Source organism: Liolophura sinensis, chromosome 4 (genome assembly GCF_032854445.1).
Source record: "Liolophura sinensis isolate JHLJ2023 chromosome 4, CUHK_Ljap_v2, whole genome shotgun sequence".
Taxonomy (NCBI): Eukaryota; Metazoa; Mollusca; class Polyplacophora; order Chitonida; family Chitonidae; genus Liolophura; species Liolophura sinensis.
In genome coordinates this window covers 1,484,388-1,506,583 of record NC_088298.1, presented here as the reverse complement: position 1 = coordinate 1,506,583, position 22,196 = coordinate 1,484,388, and the positions used below count along the sequence as shown (strand labels likewise).

General features: G+C 39.1%; 1 protein-coding gene across 1 annotated transcript; it reads left to right on the top strand.

Moving 5' to 3' along the window:
• Positions 1–4,696: 4,696 nt before the first annotated feature.
• Positions 4,697–8,994, top strand: LOC135464776 (transcription factor Sp5-like). The gene is made up of 2 exons (XM_064742321.1): positions 4,697–5,075; positions 7,460–8,994. Exons 1-2 carry the CDS (start codon positions 5,028–5,030, stop codon positions 8,660–8,662), a joined length of 1,251 nt encoding a protein of 416 aa, XP_064598391.1. The 5' UTR covers positions 4,697–5,027; the 3' UTR covers positions 8,663–8,994.
• The last annotated feature ends 13,202 nt before the right edge of the window (positions 8,995–22,196 follow it).

Below are 22,196 nucleotides of genomic sequence, written 5' to 3'. Positions count from 1 at the left end.
CGTTTGAAAAATGGTGAACTGTAATCATCTACATTCTGTTATATTTGATCTCGTTTGAAGTCTAGCAGGCCCCCTTAACTAGAACGCCGGTCCGTCGCGCCGATTCAAGCCTATTAAATTTCAGTATGAAAACTCTTGCTTTGTGGTATAGGCTTTATATCACTACAAGGGTCTTTTTTTTTTTAGTTTCTTTCTTCTCTGCTTTTTTTAATATCTTTCTTTTTGACGTTTTTTCTCTTGATCTAGTTTTATTTAAACCCTTACGTTTGATAAACCCTAATTTCTTGCACGTTACGAGGGCTTACAAGTCAGCAGCCATGATACATACTTCGGACCGTTTTTTTTAATGAGTCGGCTCACATCCAATGTATATTACCGGAAGTGGTTTGACGGAGTTGTGTCTGCAACGAAAAAGTTGACTAAATGTTTGTAGAAACATACAGGAAGCTGACTATACACGTGATACAGAAGAACGGCCACAAGCGCGTGTGCTTTATTGTGTATATTTAACCCCCCAAAAATTAAAGCGATAAGAGTTGTGTAAATAGCCTTTATTAGACCTTCATTTCGCTATTATGAAAGAATTAGCTATATATACACGCCTGTCTATAACTATATTCTTGTATAAGAAAAGTATCCATCTATACAGAGATAAGGCTATAACCTCTATCACATCAGAGAGCGGAAGTTTATACATACAAACAACACACGCGCGTTACCATACACATGTAGACTCTAAGTCAACAATTACAACAGCATGAATAGTTTGCTATATCACATACTCTGTTCATCCACTTCGAGATTAACCTGTGTGTCTAGATATGAAAACCTTATTAGATAACATTTGCTTATAATCCGATATAATACAGAACAGGACACACCCGGGCGCATGCGTCATAATTATGATATTTCCTAATCACATAGTTTTGTTGTTACTATTGTAAACTGCACACGCATCGATATCAGGAAATGTGATTGTGTGGTCATATGATATCTCCATTCACATTACAGGCACAAATATCTAAACAAGTATATCACCAGAGCAATTTTTGCAAACAGCACGTAAGTAGAATCCGCGCACGCGTATCAGACGTCGAACACACAATTGAGGAAGAGCTCTGTATGTATGCGTATGTGTGTATTTGCATGTTTTACAAGATGTGATGTAATGAAGACATGCGTGTGTACATACTAGCCATAATATTACATTGTGTAATCGTCCCTGTTATAAACACTGTGTACGATATTAAACTGCACACACACACACACACACACACACACACACACACACACACACACACACACACATACACAGACATATATATATATATATATATATATATATATATATATATATATATATATATATATATATATATATATATATATATATACCCATGATATAATGAAGACTTAAATGACAGGAAATTAATCAGGGAATATATATATATATATACACAGACACATATATATATATATATATATATATATATATATATATATATATATATATATATATATATATATATATATTAGGCTTAATTTACATACCTAATAATTTTGACAGATTATAAACTGTTAAGACTATTTAAGCTATATATAACATGGCACACCATTTAAATATTGATTACAAACTAAAACATTATTTGCCTCTTTCCGGCATCATTGACAACTGTTGATTGCATCTCTGTGCATGCATCTGTCCTGTTTTCTCACAAACACTCGTAAATGCTTTCTTAGTTTGAGTTGTTTGTGTCGAAACAACGTTATTCTGCATTCTGGCCTTGCTGTTGTTGACCTTGACCTTCCCTTATGGGTGACGAGGCGACTGGTATGTGGATACGTCTGTTACGGCACCTAGACGTAAAGTCTCGCTGATTGGCTTATATAGGTTTGCAGATTCCAGAGAAATGTACTGTGCACTTTAATGGACATTACTTTCAGTACTTTCCGCTTGGAGCTATCGGTGTTAATGGCCATTATTTTTCATATCAAGTGGTAACTTTCGGTGCTAAAGAAGTAATGGTCATTATTTGTTTCGTATTAAAATCCTAGCCCTCTTATACTTGAGTGAGGCTATATCTGACCTGCACCAGGGTAAGCTATATGCACTATTCAAGATATACAACTGTAAAGGGCGGAGGTAGACCGGGGGAGGGGTGAGGAGCGGCCGGGAAGGGGGGGGGGGGTGGCCAAGTAGGCCAATTTTATAGTATAGATTTGTGTTGTAATGGCCATTACATCCACCAAACACCACATTGTCGCCAAGACGTTTCTAGTTCCGTGGGAAAAGTCGGACAAGTTTTGGCGACGTTTTCAGTTTCTTTTACCTGTAAAGCCGTTGAATGAGTGATTAATCCGTTCTAAACAATATTTAAATGTTTGTTTCTGATCGTATTCCATATACAAGCCTATAGTATGTGCGCTAAAAACTTTACATATACATATATATAGTAGCGTAAAGTTCACATAAACCATCACCTGTATGAACGAATTTACTAATTGTTCCGAGCTGTACATAGTGAAGTTCATAATTACCAGTAACGAACCTTTGGTTGTCCATACCTGATTTTTAATTATAATATTATCAATATATTTGACATTAAATGAAATATATTATGGCTGGTTAAATTACACTCTCTGGAATAAAGCGGAAAACATTTTGCGGATTGAATACAATGTTTACAAACTCAGCTAACGTTATTTGTGTTTTAGTTTCAAAACGGAGTGCTAATTTTTGCGAGATATTTTCATTTGTTTTTATGATTTCATTAGCTTTAAGGTACATTGTTTTTAACTTTTTATTTGGAGTTTTGATCATTCACGAACTTATGCGGCATTTGAGAGGAAGATTGTAGTCCATGATTTTAGTAATTTTTTTGTCTTTTTTTTCTTCTTAGGATAAAGACCGTGTGTGTTTAAGCTACATCATAATCCCATAATTGCTCAACCCTCGTAAGATAACGTAACGCCTGTAATGCCGTCCAATTGTTCATGTTATCTACTGGGAAGATCAGAAATAAACTAGAGCGCGCGAGCCAGTGCAGTAATCTTATTTCAGTCACGCGAGCCTTCGGGGGGTCACAGGTAAACAATGTAGGTTTCCTGAAAGTCACACCTTTCGAGCCAGGTGTGCTCACAAGCTATGGACGCGAAATCGATTCGTGTAACGACAGGAGGTGAAGATGTGCAATTTTCAGATGCACATGTAAATTGCGCAAAGGTCTACACCGACAGCTGCAACTTTGTGCGAGGGTTTTAAATGAAGCTATTTCACCGAGCTGAGCAGTGTGCACTTAAGCTTGAGTTGACCTATATAGATTTATATGGTGGGATTAAATAGCGCCCTACCTTTGACAATAACCGACATTCTTGACACATGAAAGGAAAAAAGCCTTTCATCTTTTTTTTTCTGAAGGTATTATTAGCATTTGGAGAATAAATACAGGGTGGTGCAGTTAAATGAGTACTTTGTAATGAAGCTTAACCTTCGAAAGTTCTCAAAACAATTTTCACATGAAAATTTTATTTTTTAATTTCAGAAATTCTGTCGTTCAGATCTTACTATTCTGGTTTCAATTCCAAATAGCTCAACAGAGTAATTCACTCGATATTCGTATGTAGACTATAACGCATCAGGAAGAATTTCCATTCCGTTTCACGACACAATGAAATGAAAAATGTTGGGGCTGTGTTTTTATTTCCTTATTGATAGTTGCGTTGCACTTTATCTTTTTTTTTAATTGAAGAATATCAACAGGTGTGTTATTTTAAAAACACATCAATTTCAACGTGTACTCCATATTAATTACCAAACCTTTCCTAAGTATACTAACTGAGAAGATTACGAAAGTATTTCTTTCCCCCACGTTATTAGCCTAATTGTCAACTTTAACCAGGGGTATAGAATGTTGTCGCACGCATGTTGGAATCTTTTTGTCAAAGAAGACCCGATTTCGTCGTTGCCGTTAGATTTATCGCTCCTGTATAGGGCGAGCAAGTAACACGGCCGCCTTCAAAGGCCGAGTGAAATGTCATTCCTATAGCTCCGGTCGCGCGTCGGAATTCCATGAAGGGACGACTGAAATTTGCCGGCGTTCCAGAGCACGCTGGCGGCAGGAGTGCACGGGGACGCCGGGAACAGAACACCGTAGTGTCCGAGACCTCGTTACCTAACAGAATGTGCCGATCCCGCCGCAATGCCTCACACAGCGAGAGCTCGGTTGCCCGAATTATTGGGACAAAAAAAGACAACGAACATTCACTGATTTACAACTATCCCCAAGATCACGTGATCGCGACGGACCAATCCAGAGCGTCCTACGTTCTTTGATGTGGACTTGCCCAAATTATTTGTGTATATGCATTGGCCGTACTTGATGAGATCCCCGCCTCGTTCGGCCCCTCTAATATCTCCGCATAATCAAACCTATTATGTGAGTCAACAAACAGCCTCTAAGAAGCTTGTAGACAGAAAGGATTTAATTTCCTTTTAAACCACCCGCCTATTCAATGTAATTGGCTGGCGGTAGACCTCAAAGGGCTGGAGGCGCGCTCCGATTGGCTGGCGGCACTTCAAAGCGGCCTTCTGCGTGCAGCAGGGAACAGCGCTATTGACATCGTGGTATTGAAAAGGGCTCGGTACGGGCGGAGTAGTCAGTCGTTTGCCCTCCTTGCATACCCACGCATCGTCAAAACTGGGTGGTGATCAAGGACTGTACAGCCTGTACACCTTCACACGCTGGGGACATTCCAGTAGATACTATTGTGGATACGGCTATAACACATCGGACTTAACGCTGTACTGGACGTATATATACATTTGTACTTGGAATCTACCCAGTAAGCACTGGAGTGAATTTGGATGTATTTACATGCGAGAACTTCACCACTGCTGAGAGAAGGGAATTTAACCAAAGTTTGTGAAGCATTGGACTTTAGTTGGGAACTTTTTTTTCATTGGATTTACTTGATGCCAACGTAACACTGTTCCTGTACCAACATCACGACACGGCATTTCCGCCATCATGTCGACTTTATCTTTACCCAGGCAACATGGATTTCATGCTATACAGGTATGGTATATATATGCAGTTTATTACATTGACAGCCAATAGAACTGTATAATACAGTTGTAGAACATCTGTAGAATATGTTGATGGAAAGTGCGCTTTCAGTTTGTGTAATAGATTTTATCAAAATCGCTAATAAACGCTGATTATGACTTGCTTACAGAGATAGCATATCAATATCTTAGAGACAATGTAGCTTTTTGTAAGATTTAACATTCAAACTGCTCTTTTTCTCCAATCAAATAACAACAAAAGCTTACATTATACACAGTGATGTTAAATCTTCGAAACCCGTTTAAAAACGTTAGGCAATTTTCTAGTAAATTATTCGAGAACGAAGTTGATAAAGTATATATTTTAAGACCTGTTCACACTGCGAATAACCTCTGGAAAATCGAGTTCCAAATTTTGCCGTCTATTCGCAATTGGTTTAAAATACAGATTCAAAGCTCGGTTATTTTGTGAAAATATAAACAGCAGTATGAAATGAAACTTACAAGCAATCTGCAGTTCCTGAATCGAACAGATGGCCGTCTTAAAGGCAATTTTTTCCCAAAGCCGTTAAAAATACAATTGGAATTTCCGTTCGCTTTGTGAGTTATTTTTTCGCCATTGTGAGATGAGTTCAAAGTTAATGTGATTAAAATTAAAGAGGTAAGCAAAGCTTTTAGCCCTGAGTGCTCTCTTAGTGTCGATCCTTGCTGGGACGTGCACGAAAACAATAGCGGACGTGTGATAATACAATTAGTACGCCTGCGTAAACTTGGATCGGATTAAAACTTCCCCCGAAAGTCTTCTCACGGCTGGTTGAACCCTCGTGTGCTCACTGAACCGTAGCGCCCGAATTGGCCCCTTGATTCCGATCTGTCTGCAGCGAAACCACAAAAGAGCTCTAAGGGACATTAAATAGAAAAGCAATCGAATCGCATTGGATTAATCGGCTTTTTACACATGGAAAGACGATGTCCTGTTGTTCCATCGCGATCATCCCCAGCGTTGTTGTTGTCTACGGTACAAGCCAGGCTCTGAATTGTTCTCACGCGGGGACAGACAGTTTGCTGAGCTAATGGTGCCAGTGGAATCAAACAGAAAAATACGCAACCGCTATTACAGCCTTGGGAATCTAAACTTGTAGAAATTCACACTATTATCCCGTCTCGCACGTTCACTAAAAGTTTTGTGTTCAGTTTAGAGGGTACTTAATTAACGAATGCAAACTAGCTATCGCTGTATATAGGGTTAGACGTGTGCACCTGAAGTTCTTTAAATCCACACCGTTAGTCTTACACGTTGACTAACAGTTTTCTTGAAATTTTAGATGCTTCTTCGTTAACAAACATAAAACTCTTCTGTTAGATATTCCTGATACATTTTGTGTTGTCAGCTAAGGTATTGGGTGATTTTATACATATACATATTTTGTCATAAAGTTTTAAATATATCTTAAGATACCAATATATAAATTATGCAATAAATTTTAGTTTTTGGACTAGTTTTTATAAGCACTACATAAAAGGTTATTTATATCATATGCATAGGATAACTAGCAATAGTGTTATGGTTGTTCTGTTTATTTATTACATATTTTATTGGAGTTTTACGTCGTACTAGTGAATATTTCACTTATACGACGCTGGCCAGCATTATGGTGGGAGGGAACCGGGCACAGCCCGGGGGAAACCCACGACCATCCGCAGGTTGCTGACAGATTTTCCCACGTACGGCTGGAGAAGTATGCACGTTTTATGGGCATAGTAGAATTGCACGTGCCTGCCATGATGTGATATAAAAGATAGGCACATGTTACGTAACGTGTGTAATGCTATACGATGGGTGTGGTCAGCGTCTGTCAAGGAAGCAAAACGAACATCTCGGAACACCTGTGCCGAAATAGACTGTCCTTCACCACGTAACAGGGCAACTGACAACCTGTCATTAGAACATCGCAGCTGTTTTCTCTGCGACATATGCAACTAGACGTTTTTCTGTCTAGTATGGCTTAGGGAAGAATAAGTCCTAACATTGAACAAAATAACAATATTACTTGATGGATGGATTTGCACGATGACGTTAATGAGGTGAAAATTCTGTTTTAAGACTTGTTACAATAATTTTATTAATTGTTCCAAAATCCAAATAGAAATGCCGACAAAATATCAATCAAGAGATCTGCTCAAAGTCATATTTCCAGAAAATTACAAAAGGCTTTGGTCCACACAGTTGCGACCTGTAGCCCATTTGCTTTGTTTAGTTCAGTATGCTTTTGTAAGATCTAATCCACAAATGTCTGTTTATTCCTTTCTAATTTGCATATTCAAACCCTGTGCTGGGTGAGTGACATGTACATGTAATACCTAACGCCGCCTTCTGTTTTATGTTGATTTTAGGAGCCGATAGCTACCCGTCCAGATGTCTCATCTTTGGCCATGCTGTCTTCTTCCTGTAACCGAATCGGCCAGGGGCCCTCGTCTGATTTGGTCAAACCTCACGCTCACTCTATGATGCCGTTCCCGTTCGCTGGGATGGGTGCCCAACCCGGTGCCTTTCCCCCGGGGCTTGCCCAGCTACTCTTAGGGCGTGAGGCCAGCGCCGCAGCGGCAATGAGATTAGCAGAATTGTCGGCTGTAAGCGTGTCCCGTGCCTCGGAATCCTTAGCCACCATGCAACCTCCCCACTCTCCCTCCTTCAACTACGACATGCACCAGGCGAGATTGATACAACAGAACATTCTGGCCGCAGGGCAGGGATTTCTTCCAACACCAACCCCGTCCCCGGTTCTCTCACCTGTGGCGCTTCCCATGTCACCATGCGGCCTCCCACCGAAACAGGTATCCCCACCCCCGGCGTCAGAGGCTGACATACCGTGGTGGAGTTTACAGTCCCCGTCCCCATCATCACAAGTCCAGTCACCAATGTCCCCGCTCTCGGTGGCGATATCGTCCCCAGAGTACAAATACATGCCTCCTCAGATGATGCTAGCGCAGCGAGGCTCGCCGTCCGAAGTCAGAATGGGGTTATCTCCCATGTATTCAGGAATGAAGCCGATGGCGGCCGCCAGGCGGTGTCGTCGTTGTCGCTGCCCGAACTGTCAAAATCCGAATAACTCGAACCCTTCCAAAAAGAAGCAGCATATCTGCCATATTCCGGGTTGCGGGAAAGTCTACGGGAAAACGTCTCATCTGAAAGCGCATTTGAGGTGGCATTCCGGAGAAAGACCGTTTGTCTGCAATTGGTTGTTTTGTGGCAAGAGCTTCACGCGCTCCGATGAGTTGCAGCGCCATCTACGGACGCATACGGGAGAGAAGCGGTTTGCCTGCGAGGAATGCGGGAAGCGATTTATGCGTAGTGACCATCTGAGCAAGCACATCAAAACTCATGAGAACAAGAAAATCAAACAGAAATCCGACTCCGGCTCTGATCAGCCTTTAACTCCTTCTACGGACGAAGAAATCTACAGTGACGAATTGAAATCCGATCCACGTGACTTTTCAGACGAAGAAGACGAAATGATCGACGTAGATTACTGCGAATCAGACGTTGAACTAGAAAACATAGTTCCCTTGAATCAGTTAACTGGTGCTTTGATGTAATTTAAATTAATGTTATTATTAATCATTTTGTTATTTTGGAATCAGAAAAATTTTGTGACTGAATATGTCGTTGTCCTATACATATTTACTATGTTTGATGTGGTGCCTATATTGTCATTGTTAGATTTAATCTATTTTTCACATATTTGTAAAGCTTGCCTTATAATTGTGTCCAAAAAATTCGAGTCAAAGATTATAAAATTATATACACAAAGAAAAGTGATCTATATTTTTTGTCGAAAAAAGTTCCCCTGGGATCTATTTTTCCACGCGCGCTTTTACAAAAAGTGTGTTCATCATGTGATGTTTAGAGAAGTTTGTTAACAAGAGTGGCCTGGATATATCTGAAAAAAGGGATGTATTTATTGTTATAATTATTATGAATAATTAAATATCATATTTGAACTTTCATCAAACATTTGGTATTGCATTCTTTTATTTCATGGCTTCACGTATTCCATAACACTGCACTACGACTTTTTTGGGAATGTTTACACACACATCATGGACTTTGGAACGTGTTTTGAGCAAAAGTCTTTGTTCAAAATGCCCTTCAGATTGACCACAACACCAATGTGATACACCAGTTTTGGATAACTCTGAGTATGTCATTTTATACACGCGAAGAGAATGAATGTGTGAATGGGGTTTAACGGTGTACAAAAAAAAAGTTTCGTACCTCAGTAATATATATATTACACGACCTGGAGTAATTCGCCTCTGCAACATGGAACTGATGGAAGTTGGCTTTGCATGTGTTTCTATCTTTTGCGGTGGTTTCATTAATAAAATCACCCGTAATATTTTATTTTTTATATGATCGGTATTGGCTACGTTTGTACACAGGAAAAACATCAAGCGCGATGCAGTCGGATAGTTCAGAAACAAAGGAAATGGTAATCACTGCTATATAGCTTACATATACAGGTATGGTTCTCCTGTTGATGGCGAAATAAAGCGCCATAGTACTGAGTCAAAAGGAGCCTTTCGTTTTTCAGAGTTGCACTACTCTTGAACTACGCGTTATACAGTCTGATGGTATACTTTCCATGTGGCATACACCGTGCATGCATGTATATCTGAACTGCATGTGTAATGCCCCCATTGCTTGCATTTATGCATGGTGTATCACTAAGGTTAGACTACTCGACCTCCGCCATCAGTACGTACGTGATGCCGAATATGTATGTACGTGTGGTACAAGTTGCTGAGGAATATCCGGGAATTACGTGGGGATTATGTGAACTGGGTTCAGTGAAATTCCCTTAATTCTATGAAATGAAATGGAAAGCATTGGACAGTATCATCTATTGGCAGTAAAGCATGCTTTCTTCGCTTTGGCACAAGAAAACAAAGTCTCTAATGTATGCATCGAAACAGATATTCGTATACTAGCCGACAACCGAAATGGACGTTCCAGATCTATAATCGCAAGAGGAATTCCCAAAACGGCCAAGCCACCAAAGAACTAAGAAAGTATATTAAGTACGATGTTCTTAGGATGGAATCACGTAAAGAGAAGCGGTAACCCAACACTAACACCATGTTTAAATTGCGTGAAAGTAGTCCCTCATCTCCTGCCGCGCTTGGTTGAGTCGTCTCTCATCATCCGCCAACAACAACAGATTGGCCGGAAAAGTTGCTTGTTTTCGCTTGATTGACACACGAGACGTGTTTATAGCGGTGATGTCCGTTTCGCGTTTGATGGAGATAGACACTTCAATGACGACAGCAACGTACATAACGAAATCATGTAGGTTTCCATCATGCCCAGTCACTATATATAGGGCGTACGTGCAAGTTCGTTTTGTTTTATATCTGCTGATATAAGATATATGTGAGTTTAAAACATGATGGGGCGGGCGGTAGGTCAGAATACCTCTCTTCCTTTTCCTTCTTCTTTTTGGTCTGCCCTACCCTCAACCCCATTTCCCCACCCCCTATATATTTTTTATTCCGCTCTATAAAGATTTCCTAGATACGTTTTACAAGTTATTGCATTCTAAGAGATGCCTGCGTTTAGCGTGAATGCTTCCACAGCGAGCGTTTACAGATCGACGGGACCGCCGTTTGATATTGTATACTGTTAGAGGCGGGAGAAGTGTGTACTTTATTTCGGGGGACATAAACACATTTGTGTATTGTATCGAATACCCAAAAGCCAGCCCCCCTGTGCTACACACATGGCATTACTTTACTTCTGGCTTGGAAGCGCTGTGATGCTTTTGAGGCTTGCTAGGCGCTCCTTGCATCCAACACAGAATACAATGGTAAATTGTGAAAATAGAAGATGAAAAGCCGGGGGAGACGACCTAGCCTGTGCTGACTGGCGGCGTTAAATGTTAGGGTATGCTCAGAAGTCACCGGGGATGGCCTACTGTCAGTCACCCTTCATCTTTTATGTATCATAAGACGGAGGGGCTCCGCAGGGGGTTTTGAGTCGGACATGAATACTTACAATACTTGCATGCATATATGCCCATTCCCATGCCTCCTATATAGTATCTATTTATGTTAAGAAATTCACATAAGCCACTTCATCTTCAGACACTCTTTCATCTTTGAAGTAGCATAAGACGGAGGGGTTCGGAAAGGGGCCATGTTTCGGAGCGTCCAGCCACATATTCATGGTGAGAAAGGTACAAGATTCCCTGGTCACAAGCGTTACGCTTTATCTTTTTTATGTATCCTAAGTTGGAGAGGCCCCGAAAGGGATTTTGATTTCCCATATCGATACCGACTGTAAACTGCTTATAGTTGTACGCATGCAACATGTCATGTCTCCCGACGTATGTACATGTGAGTATTAGGCCTACTACCGACATCATTCAATGAACCCTTAATTGGCTGTATGTCGCAAAATATGTCGAGTTAATTAATTTGCGACTTTTTCATGGTTTCCTCTGTGATGGCCTGGCCCGGTTTCCCTTTGTATTCATTCCTTTTGCCAATCTTTGTGCTCAGTAAGAGGCGTTTTTTATGAAGAGATTTGTACCATGAAGGTCATAAACAAACAAAAATTGAGTGGGCTCATTAATTGTTTACGTAAGGCAATTCTGTGAAGATCGGTTATGGGTGAGAAACTGATCTGTCTTTGATTCGGTGTTTATCGAATATCAATTAAGAGGCGGTTATATATATTATGTACTGGAAGGCTGTGTACATTCTATCATATCATTACACCTAACTATATCTTAGGTGTATTTATACGGCCCACTTTGTCATTCGCCTGGGTTTTTAAGTCATGAAGCTTGTCAGGTATATACCGACATATATATATATATATATATATATATAAGACGGGTCTTTTAAAAGAACTTAGATTATTTCGGAATATGCGTTTACTGTAACCAATCAGATCATCGAATCCGTCTGATACACTTATCTAAGTGGTGTTTAGGCTGGAGGTATTAAAAACACTAACTGGAGAGTTCAATCCAAGCCATAGGCACGTTGTTCATCAATTTTTGCATGGAGCCTTGCTAGCAATGCAGATGACCCCCTCCTTGAACTGAATTCTGGGCATTGTTGCATTATTGGAAGACCACTTCTCTGCCACCAACATGGTGAGCAGGTCTGTAGCTTACGTCACACGTGGGGAAGTCACTCGCCAGAAAATTATCATAGCGACTCCGGTTTCCGCCACCCATAAAACTGACCACCATGGTACATGTGAAAATAGTCTTGAGTTCAGTCATATAAATATATGATGGTATTTATACACTTTGATTATGACACGCTGATAGATGGATAGATAGATAGCTTCGTCTATCTTAATCCCAGGGCCCTTGCACACCAGACAGTTATCTTAGCAGTATTTATGTTCCAATTTGATATTAATAATTCGACCAACACAACCCCTAGAAAGTCACTAGTATAGCTGACATGATTATACGTTTCTGTTCTGGTTGCTGAACAATGACGTAAATGACAAACACGTGTACTAAGCTGATTTTAATTGCATTACCTAAACAAAGCAACCGACTGATGTACCATTCCATGCAATTTTATAAACTAAATTTACATCTTTACCACAAACATTTATCTCCTAAAAGAGCCCCACTGAAGTTTATATCTGTAACCAACTATACATCGACCACGTAAAAAGCGGGAAGTCGGGCGAAATACCATGCGACATCAAACGTCCTGTCTCTTTACACGTTTTTGCTCCGTGTAGCTAGCGTGCTTTAACCCGAGCGCTGTTTCCAAGTTATAGAAAATAAACACAGATAAGACGCATTTCGCCTTTGAAGCCAGCCTTCTGTATACGGTGCCTGTTGACCCCGCTTGGCCGTTAAAGGTACCGGGGAAGAGACCCACGTGCGCGCTGTTGTAGGTTTCAACCGGCCGTTCCGACGAGTTATCAACATTCAGGTCGTGTCGATAGCTCGCACATGGCTAATTAACAACGATTATCCGTACCATTAAGTACAAACTAACCTAGGCGGCCATGTCGTCGACCGAAACTGACAACGTTTAACTGTGTACATTTCTTCCCTTTGTGAATCCATTCTGTTTTCAGAACCGTTCTTTTGAGTTCTTGACTTTTGTTTCGTGCGAATAACGAAAACAATCGTTTAACTGTATACGCGATGTGAACATTTGAACATCGCACACACCCACATTTGCTTCTTTGATCTTTTGCGGCTGGAAATAGACGCAGGTGTATTTGGGTCTGAAGCAAGCGTTCTGAAACTGTCTCTATAGACATGTTTTGTTGCGTTCACCCTAAAAGACTGTATAAGACTCCAGACTGGTAAAGGTGTTGTTTAGAAAGCGGATTTTAAGTGACGTTATTGTTGTTATATTCAGAAAGCGTAATTGCTAATAAAGATAACACTGTTACATTATATGTGGCAAATTTCTGCAAACAATATCAACGTGTAATATGCGTGTTCTTCTTTCTATTTAACGCTGTAATGACCGCGGTAACGCTATATTTAACGCTGTAATGAACGCGGTAACGCTTTATTTAACGCTGTAAAGCTGTATGTAAAGCTGGTATATTTTCCATCCGCAACAAACATTATGACAACTTGTCCCAAAGGAACTTTTGTAATTAGGATTGTCTGTGAAAAAACTGTAAAACACGTGGTTTTATTGTAATAATAATTCTGATATACCTTATATACCACAAAAAACACGATGTTTCATGCTCTATGAAGACAATATAGCCTTTTACGAGGAAAATGCGTGAACATTAGAACATTTCTAACACTTTGCGTGTTTGAGTGAAAAGCGACTTGGCACGTATATGCATGCAATATGTATATGTAGATATTCTTGCATCTGCGTTTGACAAAGTATTACATGTGAAGACCCATGGCCTGATGTTGCTAACATGTTCATCCACATGAGTTTCTGTTCCAAAACTAAGTCATGTGGGTCCAAGCGTGCAACTGATACGTACAAACTTGCCATTCTGTGACTGAACTATATGGGTTATACCATACATGGAGGCTGGTTACCTTTTTCAGACTTCGTACACTCAAACAAAATTAATCTGTTAAAGTTAACAGAAAGTTTGCTGTCTGGGTGATGCCACAATGTACTCCGTTATTATAACAAACTATTGTGTCACATTCAACATAATATCCTGTTAGTCTAATAGAATGGTTATATGTTGAATGAATAGAATATATGTGTTATATTTAACAGAATATTTATTTATTTATTTGATTGGTGTTTTACGCCGTACTCAAGAATATTTCACTTATACGACGGCGGCCAGCCTTATTGTGGGAGGAAACCGGGCAGAGCCTATTTAACAGAATAATCTGCTGGAATAACAGAATACATTCTATAGCATCGCTCAGATAACTGTCTGCTAAATTTAACAGATTAATTTTTGCAGTATAAATGAAACTGTAAATCCAGCTTCAAAGTGTTCCTTCTTTAAAAGAATATTAAAAAAAACGACTCTGCGTTGGGATCAAACTGTTTGAACTCACCTCAGGAATAAATTTTTGACCCTATAGTTATAAGTTTAGTTCCACGAACCCAAATCCACAATACATATAGAAACCGCGATCAAGTGCTGGGCAGGTATACTCATGCATCTATAGACTGGATTGTATTTTTTATGTTGCTACTAGTATATTTCATCTCTTTTTAATGTATCAAAGATGCATGCAGAATTTGGAACTATTTGTTCCGATATATCCTTAGCTCAAAATATACGTATATATACAGAATATATAACAACGCATAATTCTGTCCAGTAATATCTACAGATTAAGATCAAAAGATAATGATAAATAATTAGGGCAAGTTAAAGCAAAGTGACGTTTTATTTGCATCCAACTTAAGCCAGACTCTTCGTTTCATCTTGGCATATTGTTCTATTTGAAGACGATGCAAATATGAATATTTATGTTCTACCGGAAGTGATGAATATCCTCCCCTTCAAAGACCAAAGAGTCACGCAACGATCCTCATATGTTTCAAGTAAATAAACGATTCGTCCAGAAAATGTTTGTTGGTATTTGCTTTTTTTCTGATGAACTGTATAAATGTATACAAAACAAAATGTTGCAGGGAAATATACAAGTCTTTACAAATCTTTGTATAGAAAAAGAAGTTTGAAACATTTGGCGACCATGTTCTCTCTGAGCCTGAAACATGGAGGGGTCTATATGCGCCCAGGGGTTTGGTATCTTTTCGAACTAAATTCGTTTCGAAGTGTTCCTTTTTCAAAAGATTATAATAAAAAAAAGACTCTGCGTTGGGATCAAACTCTTTGATCTTACCTCAGAAATATATTTTTAACCCTATGGTTATAAGTTTGCAGTCTGGGTGATATGCTACAATGTATTCTGTTATTATAACACACTATTCTGTCTTGTTCAACATAAAATCCCGTTAGTCTAATATTCTCTCTGAGCCTGAAACACGGAGGGGTCTGTATGCGTCCAGGGGTTTGGTATCTTTCCGAACTATTATATTTAGTATTTGGTCAGAAGAGTACTTTAATTCCAGTATGAATTTGGTCAGATATTCCTGTCTGCCATAAAACCATTTTCCTGATGACACAATGAAACGATTGTGATTTGTATGGACAATAATATAAATAGTTAATGGTAATGATAAAATCGATTTGGAATCGAAGAATGACATATATATACGACTTTTGGATGTGAAAGTTAAATTTGGATGTCATGGTATACCAAGTTCGATGTAAGCTTAATAAATGATTGACGTATTTTTGGAACTTTTGTCATTAAGCATGTGAAAACTCCATAATGAATCACAGCGTCTATATAATGTCAAATTGCAATTGTATAGGAAGATGATTACAGATTTTTAAATAACAAAATAACACCCTTCTTTACAGTAATATTCATTGCTTTGGAGGGTTAAATTATTTGTTTTGGAAAGATTTCCGGTGTGTACAAGGATAAACATTCCTGTATATTTCTGCACGCGCGTTATCACCTCCAGAAAAGAAGAGCGGAAGTGTTTGCGTGAGTTGTACTCTCTATGGCGAGTCGGCGCACGATTTTCTCACACCTCACTGAGGTTTCATGCAAGAGATTATTGGATTCACAAGATTAACGCTTTGGTCTTCGGAAACCCTAAGGTGTACAGTTTACACTGGTTCTCGCGTGTGCGTGATTTGCCTAGGTGTCATCACGTGACCTATAGGTGAGATAATCCGAAACAGGAAGAATTAACAGGAGGCTAAACATTAATCCGAACGTACGGGATTGGAAGACAGTGAAATGGAATTAGAGAAGAATAATCAAATTGCATCAGAAATATTTCCTATTGTTTCCTGACGCAGTTTACTCACTTTCAACGAGTGCATACAGATGCAGCCGAATAGAATACTAGTCAAAAGTTGATTGTTCGAATCCACTGCCGCACCTAGCACATACTTAGCCGATAAGGTAATCAAGGATTATTTGATAAATAAGAAAACATATACGTTTAATTTATAATACAGGTTAATCAAATCGCGGCTTTCTGTAATTAACAAAGCTAATCAACATGTTTATAATAATGAAATGTACTCACTATGGAGATTGGGCTAATTGTACAGATCTAGTTATTTTGTAAACAAATTGATTTTTAATTCGACCAGATTAATCAAACATATTCTTTTACATCATAATTATAACAAAATTAAACAACAATATAATGTTCCATCTAGCATGATATAAACAAAGCTCTGAAAAAAAATAACACAAAGACTACTCTTCTGCTTTATATTGCCTTGTACACACACGTTAATAAGCTAGTTATTGTATAACCCTTCAAATGAGCGAACGGTTGATTTCAATTGTTAATAAAAGTTTTACAGTGAGATTTTATCTCCAAATTATTTGTCTCCATTGTTACCCGCCAAATTTTTCAGACAATAACCGAGATTTTAGTCCACATAATTTACAGTTCGTTGAGAGAGATCAGAAAATCTGGCAGAGGATATAAGGTGCAGTTATACTACAGCATAGGGTATATTTCGATACAAATACCGGTTTGGAGTTCGTCAGGGCTGTATTCTTACTCTCGTGTATTATACGATTATACGATTATTTGTACTTTGTAATATTCCCATACGAATATACATGCTATATATTACATTTGTATAGGTGAAATTTCATATCAAATTTTACTTTTCTAATTATATTGAGCACCAAAGGCGCAGTATAAAGAAACACCCCAGTGCATGTGGATGTATGTCTTGTATAATAAGATGAAATGAAACTACCCGAGACATGTTTGTTTAACTTTTAAACGATTTATTTGTAAGGCACCCGGTGGTAACATATTGTCATGATATGTTTTGAGTCAGAAATATAGTTAATTTGACTCCAGAATATCTGACCAAGTGAAACTATGCAAGCCCGTGCGCTGTGCAATTGACTTCTCATATCGGAAAATACAAGTCTGGCTTCTTTATTGATGAACAGAATTGTGCATATCTGTTAAATATTCACAACTGAATAATACATATTACATAAATAATACAAAATGTAAGGCTGGCACATAATCCAAAGCAATAAAACGGATAACAAAGAGCTTTTGTGCGCGTCGGCAAGCTTTTCTGAACACATATTTGCCGAGTTTTCGTAACTTCATTTTGATGTAGAATTTGAAATTCAGTTACACCCGGATTTCGTGTACATTTAATTTCCGAGCTTTGTGGGTTTAGCAACTTTATTTATGCACAGGATGGATTTCCCCCCAAACCCGATTATTCTCTAGCACATTAAGTAATTCTTTGGAATGGAGTGTTTTTAGAAGCGATCCTCTCTGGGATGGTGAGTACCACGCGGAGAGTGTACCGCGCGCAAAGCCTTGTGCAAACCTCTACCCCAGCAAACGACCGCTTCATAACAGACCAGTTCTACCAGCGCAAGTACATTGGTCACACACCGTGCTGTTTGCCCCTGGGCCCCAGGGGTACCATAGACCACTCATCCATCGTGAGAGGCTTTCTCTAAACATGGTCTCGGGTGGGGTAGATTGGTCTGGCCTTTGTCGGCAAACCCACCCCTCTCCCAACCTACCCCCCCGCCTTTCGCCCCTGTCCCTTGGATAGCTTCTTCACAAGTTTTAGGGCATCCACCTCCCTCCCAACACCCACGTCCTTTCTTCTCTGCATAATCCTGTCGCCAGCACCCCGAGACCGTATTAATAAGGCTGGATGAACTTGTTAAACGTAGGTAGGGGGCGCTACACCCGTCGAAACAAAATGGTGCTTCGCAGTGAATTTCGCATCCCGCACATAATGGTTGAAATCGCTTCCATTGTGCAAATACTTGGAGTCACGGCGTGCGACCAAATTGGAAAAACATGGAATTACATTTTGAGATAAAGACCTTAATTGGTAACTTGAAACCTCGAAGAAAGCTTTCCTCAAGCAATTGTTGGTTAACATTAATTTCACAGGCCGACACAATACGATTATCAGGCCTCAATGCATCCCTTCATTAGTCTGGCTTTGCATAATGTCTTTGCCTGTATTCTACAGGTAATGACAAAAGATGAGCACAAATTGTTCAGCGATATCTCTTAAAGTAAAAGACAGCTAAAATATGAAGTAAGGTTCATCATGAAGACAGTTGAAAACTATGCGTAAAAATACTTCATTTATTTATTCAGATCTTTTAAGAGTGTTGAAAGGTATTCAAATATTTGAATAATATGGTGGGCTCTGTGAGCCATATTGACGGCATCTAGGAACTCTGACGTCACATCACCTTTTTTATCTGATGTTCACCTGAAGGGAGAAATTTCTGGGAGCATTATTACAGTTATCCTTTACTCATAGGTAAAAAGAGTTATTACAACATTCAATGTCGTGTTACATACATATTTGGCAGACATACTTTACACGCTTATTTTATAAACATCCATAAAAGATAAATTCCATAATCAAAATGATAGAATTATACGGATATTTCTACGTAAGACGGCACGCGGACTGACTGTGTATCCGCTTCACAGGGATATCTCGTAACTACATTTTGCTACATTAAATAAGTCGTGTATAGGTTTATGCTAACAATGAGCCTTGGCAGTTGACAGCACTTTCCTTCCAGCATTATGGCGTGTAAGTCTGCGCTTCACTCGTGGGAACGTTCGTCAGTAACTTGTGGAAGGTGGGTGGTTTATCCCAGACACTCCTATTCCCTCCACCCATAAAACTCAACGCCGTCGCATATATCAGTGAAAACATCCTCAGTATAACGTTCAAGATCGATCCTAAATAAATAAATCAATGACTATATTTGTGTTGGATGGCGATGCAACTTAATACGGTAAGCAGCACTGTGTATTACTAAAATTTCCTGGCAATCCAGATCCGAACCTCAACCGACATGTTGGAAAACAATTAGCCAGGGATTATATATAGATAGCTGTTTCACATTCTTCCAACCTCACCGTAGAATCTGCAAGAGTAATGCGTCGAGTTAGCTGGTCTAACAGTACATTGGAGCAATAATAAAATACTGGCGATGTCATTTTTGTCGACGGCTTAAAAAGTTGATTACACACTAGGTCTATATTTGGCGACGACGTCTACTCTCTTGGTTATTATGAAAAATAAAGAAATAAATAAGCAATGTAGCCTATCTCATTCACTTCATCAGTTAAGTTCAAATTTCTACCCTTTTTCCCTGTTCACCAAAGCAGGGTGGATTGCATAGTACAAGGAACAGATTGTGCGACTTGTTCTCAAATGGTTTGCAGCGAACAAATATATTATCTATAGCTATAGTAGCCATATGTATAAGGATGCAGTGAATGGAAACAAGATGAGCTTATTCAACTGCAGATTACATTTTATATGTATGGCCTTTTCAAGGAATATGTTGAAATGGTCATAATTCGCATCTACCTATACGAATGAAATAATGTCCTGTGGAAAGCTGAGTTTTGTTCTATTCCGTTATATTTGTATGCATGCACACACAAAAAAATTAACTGTTAATTTTAACGGAAAGTCTGTTATCTGAGTGATGCTAGAATGGATTCTGGTATTGTAACGCATTATTCTGTTGAATATAACACAAATATTCTATAAATTTAATATATATATTAACGTATAGAGGCGATTGTAACTGCGAGGCAGTTCCCCAAAAATCCCGCATGCTCTGTTCTTACACGTTAGCAGGAGAGTTGAGCCCAAACTTTCCAATTTGCAACATTTCTTGACGTATGGCCAAAATCTGCTGTCAAACGTCTGTGAAAAAATTGGATTTGTCCTGTAGCTATAATGGAGTTCAACATGCGGATGGTCGTGGGTTTGCCCCGGTTTCTACCCAGTTTCCGGCACAATAATGCCGGCCGCCGTCGTTTAAGTGAAATATTCTTGAGTACGGCATAGAAAACCAGTCAAATAAATTAATGGAGTTCTTATAACTGTGTAAACTCTCAGAAAAATATGATTTGAAATAATCTTCATATAACGTTTAATTCACATTAATCTATACGCGCATGCATTCTCTTTATACTTTGGCGTTACTCTATAAAATATAATATATCTGTAATTTATGCATTGACCGTACAGAAGACACTCTACACGAATATCACGTATATTTTCCACATTCTTAAATTAAATTGAATTTAATTAAACAGTTCGAAAAAGTTTGTGACGATTCATGAGAAAACTATGATGCCATTTAAATATGTTTTTTCTTTAAATGAACTATTCCATTTTCTACGAAAGCATAGGTTTAGCCGCTTATCATCAGCTTGATCAGTTTCTCAAATAGCCATGTGTTTAGCTTATACTTTGCTTTAGACTGCACGACATAGACATGTTTAACTGTTTACATGGCGTCTGGCAAACTGCGAGGCGCACATTCTCTACATCAAAACAATTAGCAAAACAAATTACGCTGGCTGTTTGCTGGGTAAGTGTTAAGCAACAGCATTATGTAACAAGGGCTTTACATACATATGCAAAAAGCTTTTCCTTTTGTAAAGTATGGGAATTAATATGGACTGCATTGCTCTTAGCTCGACTGGGTGCCGACCTTTTTATGTTGCCCCTAGGCCGAGGTGTTTGGGTCACACGCTTCCCCACCCAACAGTAACCCCGTCTGCCCTACCCTTACCCACGCACGCAGTCGCTTAATCCCCTGCGCGACCCCAGGGTGGGGAACAGCTGGTTAGCGTGGAAAGCTTCGTGTTCTCTTCACCTCAAATGAATTTTCTTCATATGATGTAACGCTTCCTTGATATAACCGCAGATTCAAAGAAAAGTATCTTATATATTATTTCCAGATGTGAGGATAACATTGCGGCTAAAAAAAAAACACTTAAATAATTAAAACTGAACTATTTCGAGGCACAAAAATGTACCTAAAACCATATTTTTAATGTTTTTTTTTCTCAAAGACAAAGTTGTAGGAGCACGGTGTAGCGATAAAAGTACCCCCTGGGATTTAAGTGTTACTACAGAAAAGCTGCCAACCGAGACGCACAAATTTAATCAGATTTTCCCACTCCTCAACTAAAGATTAACCCCTGGGGTTGGGAAAAATTTCCCTGTGATTCTTGTAAAGGACGTTTAGAACAAAGTCTGTCCTGAAAGCTTTTGGCTCCAAGATTTTTTTCAACTAGAGATATAAGGTCAAAGACAAAATACTAGACTTGGTACTAAATTAGTTTTAATTATTATTCATGAACAGAAAATAAATTATCAAAATATTGCACTTACGCCTGTGGGTCCGATTAGCGCTCGGTTTATGATGACAGGCCACATACTTCTTAAGTTCAAGTTGATTGATTAGGTCTTCAGTTTATGGCGATGGACCAAGTGATCTGTTTAAGACGATGGACCAAGTGTTCAGCTTATGACGATGGGTCAAGTGTTTAGTTTAAGGCGACGGACCAAGTGTTCAGGCGATGGGACTAAGTGTTTAGTTTAAGGCGACGGACCAAGTGTTCAGGTTAAGACGATGGACCAAGTGTTTAGTTTAAGGCGACGGACCAAGTGTTCAGGTTAAGACGATGGACCAAGTGTTCAGGAAAAGACGATGGGCCAAGTGTTCAGCTTAAGACGATAGGTCAAGTGTTT